Source organism: Ostrinia furnacalis, unplaced genomic scaffold (genome assembly GCF_004193835.3).
Source record: "Ostrinia furnacalis isolate ACB-3 unplaced genomic scaffold, ASM419383v2 OfSCF1146, whole genome shotgun sequence".
Lineage (NCBI taxonomy): Eukaryota > Metazoa > Arthropoda > Insecta > Lepidoptera > Crambidae > Ostrinia > Ostrinia furnacalis.
The window spans coordinates 260,029-279,712 of NW_021131385.1; the positions used below are offsets into that span (position 1 = coordinate 260,029).

At 35.3% G+C, this 19,684-nt stretch overlaps 3 protein-coding genes across 3 annotated transcripts; 2 read left to right on the forward strand and 1 right to left on the reverse strand.

The window, feature by feature from the left end:
• Positions 1–1,627: 1,627 nt before the first annotated feature.
• Positions 1,628–8,568, reverse strand: LOC114351480 (cytochrome b5-related protein-like). The gene is made up of 5 exons (XM_028302719.1): positions 8,258–8,568; positions 5,666–6,069; positions 4,894–5,082; positions 3,703–3,933; positions 1,628–2,458 (listed from the first exon to the last, which is right to left on the reverse strand). Exons 1-5 carry the CDS (start codon positions 8,510–8,512, stop codon positions 2,182–2,184), a joined length of 1,356 nt encoding a protein of 451 aa, XP_028158520.1. The 5' UTR covers positions 8,513–8,568; the 3' UTR covers positions 1,628–2,181.
• A 2,038-nt stretch (positions 8,569–10,606) lies between these two features.
• Positions 10,607–13,032, forward strand: LOC114351485 (cytochrome b5-related protein-like). Its single transcript, XM_028302726.1, has 5 exons — positions 10,607–10,936; positions 11,217–11,620; positions 11,866–12,054; positions 12,151–12,381; positions 12,636–13,032. Exons 1-5 carry the CDS (start codon positions 10,682–10,684, stop codon positions 12,913–12,915), a joined length of 1,359 nt encoding a protein of 452 aa, XP_028158527.1. The 5' UTR covers positions 10,607–10,681; the 3' UTR covers positions 12,916–13,032.
• A 2,461-nt stretch (positions 13,033–15,493) lies between these two features.
• LOC114351486 (cytochrome b5-related protein-like) lies at positions 15,494–18,476 on the forward strand. The gene is made up of 5 exons (XM_028302727.1): positions 15,494–15,839; positions 16,146–16,549; positions 16,953–17,141; positions 17,479–17,709; positions 17,962–18,476. The coding sequence occupies exons 1-5, from the start codon at positions 15,585–15,587 to the stop codon at positions 18,239–18,241; spliced, it is 1,359 nt and encodes a 452-aa protein (XP_028158528.1). The 5' UTR covers positions 15,494–15,584; the 3' UTR covers positions 18,242–18,476.
• Positions 18,477–19,684: the final 1,208 nt, after the last annotated feature.

The following is a 19,684-nucleotide window of genomic DNA, read 5'->3' on the forward strand; positions in this document are numbered from 1 at the left end:
TAATTGTACAGATGCTCTAAGCATTATCTTATTAATTTAAATGCAACGGAATTATTATAAATCCTGATCATATTTATCTCGCTTTAAAAGCACCAGAATTTGTTCCATGAATTTCATTCCTGAATGTTCTACAAGTAACTTCACAAAAGCTGTAATAAGAATTCATAACTACTTCATGAGCATTCTCTCCAAATAGTTTTCTCGGCTGATTTGTTAATTTAGCAAAGTCTATTTGCTTAGCCCTCAAAAAGCCATGAACAAAGTGCAAGTGAAGTGCCGGTGGTTATAAAGGGAACAAAGGAGCTCTTTGTTGTTTACCGCTCACAATATAATGCCGCTTTTCATGTCAAACAGCCTGCGTTTAAAAATAAATGGCGGACCGTAGCGAATCATTTTCATTTTAAAATTACACCTCGCTGTAATCCTTCTTTCTAAGCTTTCATACTATTATACAGACAATCCCAAAATAACAATGTTCTAATTATAAGCACGATCTTTATTAAAATAATACGACAATATGGTTGGTGTCTCACTTGCTCAATCGAAATCTGAGGAACGTGGGTTCGAACCCCGCCACCGCTGGACTATTGTGGTGAACTGGTGAACAGCATATATTTAGCATAGGTTTCACAAGAGGTTAACGGAATGACTACCTATTGCAATACAAATTAATTTTCATCTAACAAAACCCTGACTTGAGTTATACATCATTGAATCCACGACCTGTCGCTTGCTGAGCAACTGTATCTCTCAACATCAGGTGCGATTGCAGACAAATACTTGTCTTGTTCTGCATAAAAAAACTGTTAGAATATCTTCACAGTTCTATTTATGAGCATTTAAATCATAATTTTGGCCAACAACTCATTGCTATACTGATTTAAAGGAAAATGTATTTTGAGATGGGAAATCTAAAAAACATGAAAAAATATTAAACCACTCGTTCCGGAAAATCTTTTGACATTCAAAATTGAGAATGATGATAAAAAAAGTAGGTAATAATAACGTCAGTAATTTTATTAAAATTCCAGGAGGGGAGGAAAATTTAATTTTGGTTACGTGTTTAATATCGCGATATTGTTAGAGATGTTTATCTAAATTCCAAGGTGGCTCAATAACTCACACTTATGGGAACGAATGGCCAATTTGTGGAGAATGAATGGCTCGATCCGAAGATAACTTGACACTGCACACTCAGACGGGCGTGCGCTAGTTTTATACCGAGGTAGAAGGTAGGCTCTTTAAGACTTTTGAACGACTTATTTTTAACAATTTCATGAACAATTTAATTTATGATTAAGTAACTTTATTTGGCCAAACGATGGTGACAGTCTTTTACAGAATTTACTAGGTACTTATGATGACAATAAAATTTATTATTGCCTTTCAAAAAAGCTACAAAATTCCAGCTAAGCCAGCTAAGCTACTTATTCATAATTATTCTTATAGTCACCAAAATATGATGAGTAGGTAGGTAACCAAATTGATAAGTTTTGACACTCACCTCATCTCGATATTATAACAAGAGTATTTTGGTAGGTACTGCCAATTTTCCCATAGCCTCCGCAGGCCGCTTCACTTAAAGTAAGATGGCCCATTGGAGGTCACAATAATGCGACAATAAAAATGATAGTCTCCTCCTTTATTGCGCTTTGCCAAATGTAGTTACGTAACAAAACCTTATTTCATGAGTATTATTTATCTAAATGACGTCACAACTTAACTCTATCTATTGAATTATATCGGGAGATACAACACTCGTAAATAAGAACTTTCATTTCGCGAAAACAGTTATGTATGATGTCTACAAATAAGTACGTAATGCATTATCTACTACAACTTTGTATATTCATGAAGAAGGCTTAAAGTTTACCTCTTAGGCTGAGTTGCACCACCAAACTTTGATCGTAACTAAGGATAACGATAACCGGTGATTTTTGTATGGAGTTTGTCGAATCCCATAAAAATACACCGTTTATTGTTATACCTAGTTACTGTTAAAGTAAGATGGTGCAATCCAGCCTTAATATTCATTTTGCTATAGCTCATGTTCTAGGAGTAATATGAAAAATGTTAGTACGTGCATAACTAGATACTTGATTGAATGATTTTCAACATCCAATAAAAAGACACAACAACATACAAATTCTAACTAAAAAGTGACAACACTTTGACAAATCTTCATTTTCTAGTTTTGAAATCCGTGCGCATGACCTCTTGAATTTGTCCCAGCACCATTTGGAACTGCGTGGACACCCTGTAGTTGGCTTGGAACTTCTCACATAGTTCCACGAAGACCGGGTGTAAGTATCTCAGGATTGCGTGGTCGAGTGTAGGGAACATGTGGTGGAGTGCGTGGTCACCGAACAAAGTGACCACAGCGAATACACTGCCGTTAACGTCCTTTCTGTCTAAGAGAGCTTCGACTTGATGTTCTCCCCAATCTGGTGTCTCACTCCTGTAAAGATTATAATATTCGTACAGTCACATTTTTGTTGCAAAATAACACCTATTACAGATAAATAAAGGTGACAAAGTGTTTACGTGCGGAGTTTGTAACTCAGTGACGAGCGGGTTCTGTTCTATAGAATGTGAAGAGCACAGAGAAAACTACAATAACTAACTGTCGATCTTAAGTGATAGTAACAGTCACAAATGTTACAACAGAAAATTATAGTCTAACGAGTGAAATGAAATGACAGAGACTTAATATTTTTAAGGGCAGCTTAATAACTAGCTAATTGATTACTTCTCTAAAACCTACACCGGGTCTATGTAATAGCACAGAATAATAACACTATGCAACAAATTAAAAAAAAATCACTGGGTTCACAGTATGTAATTATGATTCACCACCTTAATACTGTTTGAAATATTGAAAAAAAATTGTTGTATCACATCAAGTTTATTAGTGAAACGCATTTATTGATTTTATTTAAAATTGTACGAAATATGGACATAGATTGTTATTCTACATTAAAAAAACATTTTTTTCAACAACATTTTTTTTAACGATTGCCTTTCCTCTTGTGGTCAGTAGTGTCAGTATCCCTCTGGAGGCTCCAACAGTAATCTGCAAGCATCGCTGGCTGCCATCTACCTTGGTAACGCTTCTCATACTCTGCTATTTCTTGATGAAATCTTTCTCCGTGTTCATCACTTACTGAACCCATGTTATCCGGAAAGAAACTTAAATGGGAGTGTAAGAAATGAATTTTCAATGACATATTGCATCCTAGTTTGTGATACGTATCCAGCATCCTGTTAATTTTTTCATGAAAATCTGGTGATTTGTGATTGCCTTTTAGGAGTAAATTGACCACAAACGTAACAAAATAAGTCAGGAGAATTAACACAAACACGCGGCATTTTGTAGATTTATGAGTAATCTAAATGTTCTGATGACTTTTGTACACATCAATGATAAAATTTTATAACTACCCTCAACCAAATGTTGCGGAACGTAAATAAAGTAAGATTTCTATTATTTATGTTTTGGGACGTGATACAAAGTTATGAATTTGTTTTCTGTTGTTTACTAAGTATACCTAATACGAATCATCACTCGGGGTATCAGTGATTTTTTTGGTGTTGCATAGTGTAATAGATCCAAATATCCCTAAAGTTGAGGCTTTTGACCAGCCTTCGGACTAGTTTTATGCTGTTTCTACTTTTATTGTTCCAGATAATAAATTCCATTACCTTGGTTGGTCCCCATCTTTAATAGCGTCAGGGTGGTGATGAGCAGCATTGACTCCGATGCTGTAGAATATCAGGCTTCCAGTGCAGACTATCCAGGACCAAGTGTACAGGACATGGGGAACAGAAGTACCGCTGACTACCCACATACAGACAGGCAGGAGCAAGCCAAGGCCGTCGTGCCAGCGGTAGTGCTTTTTGAAGAAGCCTTTTCGAAGAAACACTGAGAAAAACCTGAAATGTGTAAACAATATTCAGCAGCAGAACTAATGATATTGATACTAATGAACTAAGTACATCCTAATTCTGACTTGGCAACTGATTTTTGTGTCTCATATACCTACCAAGGCAATCAAGAGAAAATACATTAAAATTTTAAATTTAACTAAAACTTAGACCTTCATCATGTTTAAGAAGTTTCCAGACCAGATAGTCTTTGGGCGAATTAAAATGCAAAATACTTATTTCAAGTCACATAAAATTCAGTTTTGTTTTACTAAAATTATTATGATTAGATTCACAAAACAGCCCACTACTTGATGTTGTTATTGTTGTTGTTGTTGTAGCGTTAACAGTGTACAAACATATTTAAATCATATTCCTAGAACGAAAGCCTGGGCCTTTATAAACAGGCTAACTAAAACAATCGATTTCGTCGAAGGCAACTCATTCAGTTAGTCATATTTGTTACTATATTTTCTGGTTACTCGCTTGTTAGCCAACTGGTTTTTAAGTAGATATACAATAGACCAAAGCTTCAGCCATCGCCAACGCGATCTGCACGCGTTGATTTGGCTGAAGCTTAAAGGCTAAGGGCCAGTTTCACTTTTTCTTCAGATAGTTCTCATCCAAGTGCTTGTATTTTAACTATTTTATTTTTATTATTGTATTTATTTGTTTTGGAAAACCAAGGTTTTAATAATCACAAGCTAAGCAACAGGCTAACCACTTATTAGGTAACGGATAATAAATAGGCTATCAGTAAACTATCAGCGAGTGGTGAAATAGACCCAAGACCCTATTTTCTATTTTTAAGTAATTGCAAAATTAATTTTCTTAGGCTGATTTTTGTTTGTAGTTTGACAGATTTTTAACGTTGTTAAAGTTAAGTAAAATGGCGCAACCCAGCCTTGATAATTAATCTTACATCAAACTAATGTATTATGCTTTTGCACAATTAAAATATCACGTTACCTTTTAAAGAAGCTCAAAAAGAACACAAAGGGGAAAAATAGTAATTCGGTTATAAAGCCCAATTTGCCGTACAAAGGCTTATCCTTCCTTGGGTTGTAGAATAAAACCGGTTCCAGGGAGCTGATCTCCAAATCCATTAGAGTGTTTGTATAGAGATGGTGCGATATTACGTGGGACACTCTGAAATCTCTGAAAATAAGGCAATTATTTGACAAACATAATAATACTTATATTACCGTTTTCTTTGGAAGTTTCCATAAACAGAAATCTAATAATCTTTTCTCCTAAAATTGATTCTTTACATACTTAACTCGTACATGACATTTATTGTCCTCAGTCAATACTGACTATTTAATTAATAGGAATGTAATTAGTATTTGTTATTGAAAAAACTCGCAGGAATATAACAGTTACGGTCTATCTATTGTTTCATATACCTTAATATTTAGTGGGTAAAACAGCTTCAGAACATTTCCCAGAAATATTGGTACAAGGAATTACAAGGTACATGTATTTCAACTAACAAAACTGAACTATATAGATTGTAATACAATAACTATAAGGTAAGGTAGTAATAATTCAACCTTACTGCCTTACTAGGTACTTGTACCCAGAGAGTGGTTGCATGCATTGTTGGACCTAGTTCTAAGTTTCGACTGTCTGATTTAAACACTATTTCCATTAATGCTATAATTTACGTACACAAATATTATTTTTCAAACCTTGCTCTAGATTAGATTCTAAAATAAATAACAAAAAACATCATAAATACCTGTACGACCACATGCTCATGTTGAACAAATACATCCTCCAATTCGTTCTCCTATGAATATAGTTATGACACGCTACTGTCAGGAGCGCAAGATTTACAGATGCGAAAATGTACCAAACATGGGCTGCATAGTAATTTTTCACCCACGCTGCCATTGCAGAGCTGCATAATAGCGATACAAATAATGCATCTGTTATTCTGTCCGCAGCTTTGGATACATCTTTGGGAATATTCTTCAGTTCTTCGAACACTGCTCGCTTCAAAGTCTTGTAGAAGCCATCTTCCTTGAATGTGAAGGGAGAGTTTCTTGGAGCAGTTGCGTCTCGGATGTAAAATTTGTCCAGGAGTTGAGCTGTAGTCGGGTTTAAGTGATGCGCTTCGAATGCTTCTGTTATATCTGTACCCTATAAAACATATGTCATTGAGTTAATGGGTATTTCTCAAAAAAAAATGTACATTTTGAAAAAAAAAAAGTGTGCTTTGAAACAGTTCAAAAGTTTTATATTTATAAATCATCACACAAAAAAAACACACACAATTTTGAAGGATGAATATATCTTTAAGATAACGAAGAATTATAGCTATAATCCTACTTATTACCAAATATTTAGATATTTTAAAAATAGTCCTTTTTTACCTTTCATACAAAAACCTGTTTGCCACCCTAGCTTTTTCATGTATTTTTGTTTCATAAAATGCGATACGTAACTAAATTATTGTAAATTTCTTTGTATTATCGTTCTACAGTAATCGCAGTTTCTGTATCAAATTGATTTTCTATGGGGTGTCATAATGAATTGGCAATTTAAAGCAAAAAAAAAAAATGAGTCGCTCTCATTTACTATTTCGTTATTTACTCTTTAGTTACGATTTATTTCTACTTTCCCATGGTTTCTGAACAATTCCGTATTTATTTTACACGGACAACAATAGCTGCACTCTGAATGGCTGTTGGCCTGACGTCTCCGCCATAACATCTATCGCGAAAATTAGTGAAAACGTGTGTGTTTTGTGGGATTACTTTTTCGTAACAGGCAGTAAAATCAGCGATTTTATATAGAACGGTAAGTCTTCATTTAACCATTTTTTGTAATACGTGTGGTACGAACATTTAGTAAGCTTTTATATTTGCTGTAACAAATTTTATCAAAAAAATACTTGTTTCTGATCTCATTTTGTCTAATATTTCGTTACGTTTTTTACGAATTTCGTTACGTTACGAAAAAGTACAACATAATGCTGAGTGTATACTGTTATTACCTGACTAAGCATAGTAATATTCACTACTTAATTTATTTCAAAAAATATAGAGCGTTAATAACAAAAGGATTGGATACTATCTGCTTTACAGAAGTGCCACCAGCAAAAAATTATCAAATCATTTAGATTACGTTTTTATGTGATTACTTCTTTTGTTTTTTTAGGAATGCCGCCAAAAACCAATGCCGAAAGGCAAAAAGCTTACAGAGAACGACTCAAAATGGATAAACATGATGGAACAAAAATAATTTTATTAAAATAGTATGAATGATTACTCCCTTATTTTATTTCTAACCCCTTAAAGCCCTTAATATTACCCCGTATTTGGGTGCATACTTACAAATATTTCGAATTGAATAAATGAAGAGCATTCACAATATTTCGCCAATGTATAACAAGCCTTATGGCCTTACTATTTCGTTACTACCGTTTCGTTACGTACATTTTTTTTGAGAAATACTCTAATAATTATGAGGAGGTCGAGAAAACTTATAATGAAGAACGCCACTAATCATGAAGATTAGTTGAATAATTTATTTATTCTTTTAGCATGTAGTATCCACACTTCTTTGCCGACCTTGATTTTATTTATCGTGTATTTTTTACATTACGGTGCAGTATCAAAAAGAGAGTTTAATTAATGCCTTAGTTCAATAAAGTTCACCTTATGCTAATTAACGTGAACTTAAAGATTAAATGACTAAAAAAGAAACACGATAAACAAAAACTATGTAGGTATTACAACATTTCAGAAAAGGCAATGACTAGTAAAGCCGATAACCCTTGGGGAAAATCCACTGCTCATTTGCAATGCCTTTGATGGTCGGCTTCTAACACTTTCTGGAGTAATATTTATTTCAAAATTGATATCTTTGAGATTTAATATTATTAAAGCAAGAATAATTTAAAGCACTGCATTTTGGACGGTAATTATGTTTATAATATTAAAAATACAACCTCAGCATATTATTTTTACTGTATTTTATTAATTACTTACTGGCCTAGGCCTAGGGAATGGCCTATGTTCAGCAGTGGACGTCCAATGGATGAAATGATGACGATGATGATGAGTATGACAATTAAAAAATAAACTACAAAATTCACATACTTAATAGAAAATTATTAAGGAATAAGCTTAGTCAAAACTGTCATAATTTACATCATCATCATCATTTCAGTCACTGGCCGTCAACTGCTGACCATTATGCCTCTCCCAATGATTTCCGTACTGTCCGGTTGGTAGCGGCCTGCATCCACGTAACTTATCAATAGATTAAATGGATTAGGACCAGTTTCAGAACATATAAATAATAGCATGAAAATGCCACTTACCTGAGTAAGCTCCAACCACTCTTCGCCCCCCGGGTGTCGTTTCATAAAGCTAGTAAAATCGTATAATTTATCGTAAACTCGCCATAACCCTTCGGCGCCATCGTCCATGGCTTTTCCAGCCAGCCACGTAACAGGGTCCTTCGAAATATCATCTCTTAGAGAAGGATACTTCAGCTGAGGAAAGGTCACGTGTGTTTTCTTCTCTTCTGCCCTTTTTTGGGCCAATTCCACCCATTCCGACTCTTTGGGAGCCATCCTAAAAATTTAAGAGCAAAACTTAGACTATCTTACGAGTACTTCTACGCTATCAAAGAAACATACTAAGAGATTGTATATAATTGACCAATAGTTAATCATGCTTATCTTTGTGCATTGTAAACAAGTTGATGAGATTAAAAGTTAGGGGTGGTTCTCACTCTTTTAATTATCAGGGCAGTTAAACTATTTTCTGTTTTACGTTAATTAGTGTCGGTATTGTAACGTCAATGTACAAATGACACAGTAGGTACCGCCTTCAGGTAAATACTCGTATACTACCCGTTCGCGCTAAGTTTGCCGGTCCGTGGAATGCGCGTCCCCTCCTCCAACCGCGATGAAACGCAATTTGTTAGTGATTAAACGCAATTAAGTGTTTTATTTTACGCAAATACACAATTTTTATCAATATTAATAAATAAAAAATATTTTCAATAAAGTTTGCTAAAGTTATAGACGCATTCCTTCGAGTGACGTCATATCGCCAGCGGCAAACTTTCGCGAACGGATAGCCTACCAATTTTTTTCTTGAATGTATTATTTTATCTTAATTTTTCATCGGTATTCTTCTTTCCACCGAGTAGATTTTATATTCAAATTCCTTTTATTTTCTTCTCATTTTATTTTATTATTATTATCTCTTTATTCATTTTCCTTCTTATTTTTATTTTTTTTTACAATGTAAATTATAAAAAAACTAAAAATACATTATTATTATTATTATTTGTACGCTTTGGAGCTCACGGGTCAAAAGTGGCCCGGTCCTTTATAAGGCTTGCGTGGGGATACAGATCCAACACGTAGAGGCCGTTTTAAGCGCAAAATAATCGACAAAAGTGAAAGTGGTGCACATGCTGGATCTAGTCTCTGACTATATCATGGGATGTAGCCAGAGACCATCCCCAGCCTGTGCACAGGAGCTATTGCAGTTATTGGTGAATGGAATAGGGTTATGGATGAAGGATCGAGGGAATGGTTACTGGGCTATGGATGGAGACTACGGGTCACCTGCCTGGTTCATAGTCTCGGACTGAAAAAATGGCAGGCGGTGACTAGCCAGCGACTAAATGGGCCCCCCCTGGCGTCATGAGTCGTATAGACCGGACTGAGGGGCAACATTGGCGTCTGCCAGCTCAGGGGTGTAGAGAGGTGTGCTGCGCTTTCTCCGAGGTTACTCGCGGCGTTATGCCCTTTAACACTTCCACCCCTGGAGCATATAGCTCTAGCGACTCCACTCTGGCCGGCCGGTTAAGGCAAGCCAGAGGTGAAAGTCCTGCAGACCCTCTCGGATTCCACTTCGGCAAGCCGAAGACGAGGGTCTTGACCGACTCTCGGGAGCACTCGGATTAACAACTGGCCCCGTGGTGTCGCTACTCACCAACAGCTCGCCACAAAGCTGCCCTGCGGGGCTTATTATTATTATTATTAAGGGTATTTCAAACTCACCTTTGACTGTTGGCTTGCCAGTTGATGCTCTTGAGATCATCGTGTTCTGATAATCATGAGTTCACACGTGGAGTGTCATTAATAAGTGGGATTATGGATTTATATTTTCATCTCAACATTTTTAAACATCCCTACTTATATTGAACCCTCATTTTTATTTTTTTTATAAATAATGTGAACTAGGCCTAAGCTATCACGCAACAAACGTCATGAACAGATATGCACTTTGACATGATAACCTTTTGTGTCAATAGTTTAAATTTACATACTGTTATTCATTTAGTTGTATTAGCTATTATTTCTAAAAGTACCTACCCAGTTAAGTATGATGAAGGAGCCAGGAACAGAAAAAACCTACATGACGAAACATCACTTGAAAACGACTGATTTAGAAGACATAGTACATACTTTGTGAAAAGTGAAAGACAGCCATTACATAATTCACTAACTTTGACTTTAAACAAACAACTTAATCTCCAATCTGCAAAGATAATTATAAAACTAAGGAGCACTTTTATTGTTTATTATTTTTAGGAGCCAGTTTATCAAACGTCAAAGGTTGAATGGAATATCACATTTTAATCAAGTTGTATTTATTACATTATCAGTTTCTGTCAAATAAAATACATTGGCACTTCTAATAGACGCAAATACCTAGTTGTTGTAAGGACATTTAGTGGGGAAGACGTTTTGCTTATTATTGATGTCCAGGAGTAAATAAAAATGGCTCCAAAAACTACAGAGTACTTAGAAATAGCTCATCAGAGAGCAGCAGAAAAAAAAACACACGTCAGTTTTCCGCAACTGAAATATCCTTCTCTCCGTGATGACGGGTTACGGGACCCCATACAGTGGCTGTCAGGAAAAGCCATGGATGATGGAGCTGATGGCATGTGGAGGATACACAACGCGATATACGACTTTGAAACCTTCGTTGACAGTCATCCTGGTGGTGCAGAATGGTTGGAACTTACGAAGGTAGAGTTTTAACCCTTCTTATTTAAACGCGTTTCACGAGGGAAAATTTTTATGCTATTTCTGCTTTTCACGACTGATTTTGTCATCATAAAAAAATGATTTTGAACATTTTATTAAGTTGAATAAATCTAAATTCATTCGTCGTTCAGCCACTGGTGACCACTTCGAAGCATAAAACGCTCATACTAAAGTGAGATTATCCTTTGAAATGCGTCTATAATATAGCAGTGTAATAAATGGTTTTATGTTTTCTTATTTATCGAAATTCTTTTTAAAATAGGGAACGGATATTACAGAAGCATTTGAGTGTCATCACTTGAACCCAGTAGTAGAAAAAATGCTGGAAAAATATTACGTGAAGGAAGCCACAACTCCCAGAAATTCTCCTTTCACTTTCCATGAAGATGGTTTCTACAAGAGCTTAAAAAGGGCAGCGAGAGAAGAATTAAAGAAAGTTCCCAAGAATCTACCAAAATACAGTGACATGATTATAGATGGACTCTTCTTTACTTGTTTGGTTACTGCAGCGTTGTCAGTTTGGTCAAAAACATACTGGGTTGTTAGGGCATCGTACTTTGTGGCATCTTTAACTTTGGCTTGGTCTGTAGTGGCTTCACATAGCTACATTCATAAGAAGACGAACTGGAGGATGTACATTTTTAACCTTGGATTATGGTCCTACAGGTAAGATTATCTGACATAATTCTAGTAGTGCTATGTAGAGTTCGACTATCTCAACTGAAAGAACCTGAGATTGATTCCACATCCACAGGCTTAATCAACCTTTTCTAATAATTAATAGTTTAGTTTTCACACAATTTGCAATCATATTTATTCATCTCAAAAATATACATATATTTGTCGAAGACATACAATAAGAGAAGAGATCAAAAATACCTACAGAGTTTTTATTTTAACACACTTTTCAGGGACTTCCGAGTATCGCACGCTCTTTCCCATCACCTTTATCCCAACACGCTGATGGATTTGGAGATAAGCGCATTTGAGCCATTTGTATTCTGGAACCCCAGGAGGGACAAGCCTTTCTACGCTTATTTATCATTCTTCATTGAATGCCTCTTGTTCCCGTTCATGTTTATGATGAACTTTGTAAAAAGGTATGTAGCATTATAATTATTAAACATCTCATTGTCTGTAAAGTTATTCACGGTCTTTTTGTTTTTAACTGTGATGACCTTAACTTCTTATTGCAGGTTCCTTTTAAACTTCATTCAGAAAGACTTCTTCAAGAAGCACTACCGCTGGCACGATGGTATCGGCTTGCTCTTACCAATCTGGATGTGGGTCATCAGTGGCTGCACTTTCTATGAAGCCATTGTGGGTTGGTTGTGGATCAACTGCACTGGCAGCTTCATCTTCTTCCTCATTGGATCCAACGCTGCTCACCACCATCCAAAGATATTCAAGGACGGTGATGAAGTCAGGTAGAGTTTTTGTTAAATTCTTATTTGTATCAGTGAACATAGTAGGTATTTTAGAAGCAGAAGCTTTTTAATTTTCAGTATTTTCATGTTGACCGACTTCACATTTTGTCTCCGGAGTAGCTAAACAAACGTGACTTGGTCTTTGCTACAGCGTTTATTTGAACATCGCTTCTCCGTTTTGTGAAGTGATTATTACAACTGTCACAAATAATTTAATTAGGGAGGCAATGCTTATGATGTCTTTTAATTTTCAGGACGGAGACACCAGACTGGGGAATGCACGAGTTGGAAGCAGTCATGGATCGCACTGACATCAATGGAAACATCTTCAAAGTCATGACCTTTTTCGGAGACCATGCTCTTCACCATCTGTTCCCTACTTTGAACCACGACGTCCTGCCATACTTGTACCCTGTATTCTTGGAACACTGTGAAAAGTACAAAGCTAATTTTAGAATGACGTCGTCTTATGACCTTTTTATCGGTCAGCTTAAAATGGCTGTTAAGAAAGATGTCTCACTTTTAAACGAATAAAATTTGATTGATGCTTTATCACTAAACATTATTTAAATTAAGAATCTAAGGTTACTGTTATAATTAAGAAATAAATGCTTTTGCACACATCATAGGGTATCCTAAATAAATAACTCTATAACTTTTTTTTTATTTTATCCTACTAATATTATAAGGTTAAATATTTTGTAAGCATGGATGGTTATGTTTAATCGCCTAATCCACAAAACCAATTAGTATATAAAAGGAGAACCGTATGAACAAAAATCCTGAATCGATTTTTAAATGGGTATCAGTTGTTTTATTATAATGCTCACTTTATCCCACCGAATGCTCATAGTCTAATAAATTAATGGGGTATAGAAGTTATATAATGTAGACTGACAAAGTTTTTAATAATTTTCTTTGTGATTGTGGCTTGTTGTGTATACCTATAAATAAATAAATAAAAACCAATATCACTCTATAAGGGTATTAAAATGCAGTATATTTATTGCATAAAAGCGTGCATTATTGCCGTTTGCTAACAATATTACATGGAATATTCATAAGACCCCCACCGCCAACGCAGTAGGTATGCAATTAATCTGCTGGTTCCTCGAATCCTTAGCGAAGTAATTAACATCTCCATGTCATTATTTGGAGAAGACATAGATACAGTGGCGCAATATAGACAGAGTAGCGAATCCTTTTGATGCTAATCAAGCGTGCATGCGAGCTATATGCTTAAGTATAGTAGGTTCACAGAGTTTAGCACGATTGTGCCGTTCATACCATTGCTATCGAAAAACGAATGTATGATACTACCACTATTACTATTAATACTAAAAATAGATGCACATCTTCTACGACCTAAAGTAATAATATAGTACGCAAACTACCGGCATAAAATCAATGCTATTTTTATTATTTTCCCTCAAATCAAGTTGCTTACCTCATACATAACATAGCCGCCATACAGGCAGTGGCAAGCCACTACTTGCTTTGATTCTATAAGTGAGTCTATAGACAAAGCATTATATTATATTAATAGTAAAAGCAAAGTAATATTATCTATAGACAAAGCAAAATCACTCAGGTAACAATATGTCAGTCTTTAGATTAAGTTTAGGAGCACTGGTCACTACCAGAGAATTTCAATATTCCCATTTAGCTACAAAAGCCAGTCTGCACCATGAACCATGACAGGTTTCGTAATCAATTAAGCTATCAGTCTAAACTTCAATCTGCCTGTCTTGTAGATTGTAATAGCAGTATTAGATTAAGATTTTCTATTGAAACAGATTCTCGGGTGATGTTAAATTAGCAATCAAGTCTTCAATGATACTTATTTGGTTTCATCTTCTCTGGTTATTAACATACACACAACAGTTAGGTACCTGAATGGAATAGAACTCTATTCATAATTAATAAATAATCTGTAATCACCAATAATAATAATAAAATTAAACAACACTTTTATTGTTTATTAGCTGTCCCGACGTTGTTCTGTCTTATGAAAGTTAATATAGCCCTTAAGTTTAATTGTTTTAGCCAAATGACGTCTACTGCAGGACAAAGGCCTCCCCCTAGAATAGGCTAGTTTCCAAAAAAAATTTTTTTACTCCGTCATGTTTAATATCAAAAAATATTGGACACATATATTTTTATTTGTCAATCTAACAAATAATTACATAGTTATGGGGCGTTGAAGTTCCGCACGACGTCACAACGTGCGGCACTTTTATGCAAGCATTGACGTCACGGGCCTCTTCTTATGAACTTTGGCGTGCTTTATCTCTTTAAATTTTCATTAGTTTGAAAAAGTGAAAAATACGTGTAGAGTATTTTTTGATTAGTTAACTGACGGACTAATTAAAACTCTTGCTTTTTGACCCAGGAAACATCCCTATTTTCACAACGACCGGTTCTGCGCCTCCCGTATCCAGGCACCTCCCGCTAGTTAACAAAAATTCCTATATTTTTTTGAAATAAGAACCTTCTTCTGACAATTACAAACACAACAAGAAAAGAATTAGAGAAATCGGTCCAGCCGTTCACGCGTGATGCCGTAACCAAGAAAAACATTTATCTAACGTCAAAGTTTGAATGAAATATCTCATACTAGCTGTACCCGCTAGTTTTACGTTACTGCTCCGTTATTGGCTGTAGGGTGATCTTATAGCTTAAACCCATCCCCGATAAATGGGCTATCCAACACAAAAATATTTTTTTTAAACCGGACCAGTAGGTAGTTAACGTTCAAGCAAACAAACTCTTCAGCTTTATAATATTGGCCGTTTGGTGTAGTGGTTCAGAACGGACTACTATGCCGAGGTCCCGGGTTCGATTCCCGGCCGGGCAGAAATTGAAATGATGAATTTTAATCTGTGACGGGTCTGGGTGTTACTATTTAAAAAAAAAAAGTATATAAGTAGTATATCCGTTAAGCTAGCACCCATAACACAAGCATATTAATTGCTTACTTTGGGGCTAGATGGCGCTGTGTAAGATTGTCCAAAGATAATATTTATTATTTATTATTAATATTGGTAATTAATCAAGCTCTGTCTTATTACATTATCTGTTTTGGTTAAATAACATTTATCAGCTCTTGAAATAGACACAAACACATAGTTGTTGTAAGGACATTTAGTGGGAAAGACGTTTTGCTTATTATATTAATGTCAATGAATAAATAATAAATAAAAATGGCTCCAAAAACTACAGAGTACTTAGAAATAGCTCATCAAAGAGCAACAGAGAAAAAAACGCACGTCAGTTTTCCGCAGCTGAAATATCCTTCTCTCCGTGATGACGGGTTACGGGACCCCATACAGTGGCTGTCAGGAAAAGCCATGGATGATGGAGCTGATGGCATGTGGAGGATACACAACGCGATATACGACTTTGAAACCTTTATTGACAGTCATCCTGGTGGTGCAGAATGGTTGGAACTTACGAAGGTAGAGTTTTAACTTAACCCCTTTTTACACGTACCTATCTCAAAGGGAAAATATTAATACAATGTCTGCTGGGCACGATTGTTTTTGTCTGAATAATTTAATGTTTAGTTGATTTGAGTATATCAATAAGATTATTTAATTCTAAATTCATTCGTCGTTCAACCACTGTGACCATTTTGAGATATAAAACGTTTATATTTAGTGTGAGATTATCCTTTAAAAAGCTTATTCTATAATATAGCACAGCAGAAAAATGGTTTTAAAATTCTTGTAAGTAATATAGATAATTATGATTTTTTATTATAGGGAACGGATATCACAGAAGCATTTGAGTGTCATCATTTGAACCCAGTAGTAGAAAAAATGCTGGAAAAATATTACGTGAAGGAAGCCACAACTCCCAGAAATTCTCCTTTCACTTTCCATGAAGATGGTTTCTACAAGAGCTTAAAAAGAGCAGCGAGAGAAGAATTAAAGAAAGTTCCTAAGAATCTACCAAAGTACAGTGACATGATTATAGATGGACTCTTCTTTGCCTGTTTGGTTACTGCAGCGTTGTCAGTATGGTCAAAAACATATTGGGTTGTTATGGCATCGTACCTTGTGTCATCTTTGACTCTGGCTTGGTCTGTAGTGGCTTCACACAGCTATATTCACAAGAAGACGAACTGGAGGATGTACATTTTTAACCTTGGATTATGGTGCTACAGGTAAGAGGTTATCTGACTTAATCCTTGTAGTACCACCGTATATCTGATTTAAGATTCGACTATCTCAAACAAAGAAAGACTTCTTTCCGAGAGGAGTTTTTTTGATAATTGACAGCAAACAAAGGATATCCGTTTTTTGACGCTCCGTCGTCCGGTGAAAACAGCCTAAGGCAATAAGACTGACTGCCGATCGTGCTGTGTAAAGTTTTCCAGATTGATTGACATTATCATTTATATCACAAAGATGTGGAATTACATATTGTAGTTCAATAAATTTGTAAATATTTAGACTGCACTATTGGCAGTCAGTCATGTTGAAAAATATCTATTTCTCGACGAGTTATGTGCACGTACAGTTAAAAAGAGAGATTCTACAGTGAATTTATTTTAATATCTTTTTTAGGGATTTTCGAGTATCGCACGCCCTTTCTCACCATCTTTATACTAACACCTTGATGGATTTGGAGATAAGTTCATTTGAACCATTTGTATTCTGGAACCCCAGGAGGGACAAGCCTTTCTACGTTTATTTATCATTCTTCATTGAATGCCTCTTGTTCCCGTTCACCTTTATCTTGAATTTTATAAAAAGGTATGTAGCATTTTAATTATAAAATATCTCATTGTTTGTAGCTATTCACGGTCTTTTATGTTTAATTGTAGAAACAGATAATTAATTCGAGTTTTCCTTGTCATCTGAATATTTGTATGAGCTTATAAAAACTTTCAGGCTTCAAATGTAAAAGTTGTTGGACAATAATTATATCAATATTCAATATCTAATAGTTTTTCACGTTTTGATATCCTTTATTTACATCCTTCAAAGGAATATTGTATCTAAAAAATTTAATAAACTCTTTAGGTAACTCAGTCAACTATTGAAAGTTATATACATATGCTTAATACCTGATTCTTAATTCTTATTGCAGGTGTCTTTTGAACTTCATTCGGAAAGATTACTTCAAGAAGCACTACCGCTGGCACGACAGCATCGGCTTACTCTTACCAGTCTGGATGTGGGTAGTTAGTGGCTGCACTTTCTATGAAGCTTTTGTTGGTTGGATATGGATCAACTGTACTGGAAGCTTCATTTTCAGTCACATTGGATCTAACGCTGCTCACCATCATCCAAAGATATTCAAGGACGGTGATGAAGTCAGGTAGTTTTTGTTAACTTCTTATTTGTTAGTAGATATTAATTTTAGAAGCAGAAGCGTTAGTTTTCAGTCTTTTCATGTGGAACGGTTTCACATAATTGTTTTCGGAGTAGCTAAACAAACGTGACAATTGGACTTTACTACAGCGTTTATTTGAACATCGCTTCTCCGTTTTGTGAAGTGATTATTACAACTGTCACAACTTTTACTTTACCTAGGGAGGCAATGCTTATAGATGTCTTTTATTATTTCCAGGACTGAGACACCAGATTGGGGAATGCACGAGCTAGAAGCAGTCATGGATCGCACTGACATCAATGGAAATATCTTCAAGGTCATGACCTTCTTTGGAGACCATGCACTTCACCATCTGTTCCCTACTTTGGACCACGACGTCCTTCCATACTTGTACCCTGTGTTCTTGGAACACTGTAAAAAGTTCAAAGCTAATTTTAGACTGACGTCATCTTATGATCTTTTCATCGGTCAGCTTAAAATGACTGTTAAGAAGGATTTCACGCTTTTGAATGAATAAGATTTGATTTCTTTATCACTACTTAATGAGGTTCTTAAACTATAAATAATAATAGATTTATAGAATAAGAAAATGAATAAGATAATTTCAGTAAAAGTATACTTACAGTACAGTACACTGCCTTAAACTATTACATTCGTAACTAGTTAACATTATTCTGTAAATGAGTACTAAAATCTATACTAATATTATAAAGCTGAAGAGTTTGTTTGTTTGTTTGTTTACTTGAACGCGCTAATCTCAGGAATTGCCGGTCCGATTTGAAAAATTATTTCAGTGTTAGATAGCCCATTTATTGAGGAAGGCTATAAGCTATATACCATCACGCTACGAGTAATAGCACAGAATAATAATAAGTACTACGTACAGAAGTTTTACTTCGCGAAGGTATTTAAAAAAATGTATGCTCAATGTCATTAACAATATGGTGTAATTTGGCCTGTCTCAAGAGTCAAGCACCATTTTGTTGACAAACGTCAGTGATCGGCACTGCACCGAAGCTATAGGGCTGACTTCGGTAAAATGATGTGACGTGAGGTGCCAAACTGCGGAAAATGGCGGAGGAAATACATGATTTAGCATGAATTATCATTAATAATATTAACTACTTATTTACCTCTCAGTGTCTTGAGGCAACTTAAAAAAGTACATTCTGTGTTTTTATTATTATTTAGGCAGTTAAATACTGCACAGCATTTAGTACACAATTTTCTTTATTTTCTTCCATCATACACAAGAATACGCGTGCGTGAGTCAATGTTCGCTCGTATGTGAGGCCTTGTCGAATAGTATCCTGTAGGTGGGCCATCGTGCGTGTTTTGTTTTCGATGTACAAACTCGTGGAGATGAACAGGCCTGGTAATAGGTGCAAAGCAAAAATGAAAAATGTTGCGAAAACGGGTTTTCACGCGTAGGAAGTCACGGGCACAGCTAGTGTTGTAATATGGGGTAATGCTAGTATGAAAAATAGGTCACTGTCCTTTGGTAAGATATGATTTTACACACATGATAATATCCTAAATAAACGGCTCATAATGTATTTGTTTCTTTATTTTATCCTATTAATATTCATAATAAGTAAAATGTGTGAGACTGGATGGGTGTTTGATATGTTATACAGTAGGATAGTCCAGGAAAGAATGTAATTTTTTTATCCCGCTTAGATTTTCTGTGACGGAATGAAATTAACATGGGCGAAGCCGTGGGAAAATAGTTGTAGTAATTGTAACATTATCTTTTAATTTTGTTTTAGCTAAGATAAGCGTAAGTACTGACAACAATAATATAATATTTACATTTCTATAAGATATCGTTATCTCACAGGCTCGGGGTCGGTCAAGCGGCTTGAACCTAACATCAATCAGTAGATAGACTGTATTTATATTAGCAATGTACAAATATAATTAGAATTTATTAACGTTGTTTTTATAAATTAACACGGGG

Bases quoted from the DNA above. Each gene is read 5' to 3' on its own strand.
- LOC114351486 (XM_028302727.1), top strand. From the start codon at position 15,585: ATGGCTCCAAAAACTACAGAGTACTTAGAAATAGCTCATCAAAGAGCA. The intron at 16,550-16,952 runs GTAAGAGGTTAT...TATCTTTTTTAG, and splicing joins CTTGGATTATGGTGCTACAG to GGATTTTCGAGTATCGCACG. The intron at 17,142-17,478 runs GTATGTAGCATT...TTCTTATTGCAG, and splicing joins ATCTTGAATTTTATAAAAAG to GTGTCTTTTGAACTTCATTC.
- LOC114351480 (XM_028302719.1), bottom strand. From the start codon at position 8,512: ATGGCTCCCAAAGAGTCGGAATGGGTGGAATTGGCCCAAAAAAGGGCA. The intron at 5,083-5,665 runs GTATTTATGATG...CCTTATTTTCAG, and splicing joins ATGAGCATGTGGTCGTACAG to AGATTTCAGAGTGTCCCACG. The intron at 2,459-3,702 runs GTAATGGAATTT...TAATCTTTACAG, and splicing joins AAAGATGGGGACCAACCAAG to GAGTGAGACACCAGATTGGG.
- LOC114351485 (XM_028302726.1), top strand. From the start codon at position 10,682: ATGGCTCCAAAAACTACAGAGTACTTAGAAATAGCTCATCAGAGAGCA. The intron at 10,937-11,216 runs GTAGAGTTTTAA...TTTTTAAAATAG, and splicing joins AATGGTTGGAACTTACGAAG to GGAACGGATATTACAGAAGC. The intron at 12,055-12,150 runs GTATGTAGCATT...TTCTTATTGCAG, and splicing joins ATGATGAACTTTGTAAAAAG to GTTCCTTTTAAACTTCATTC.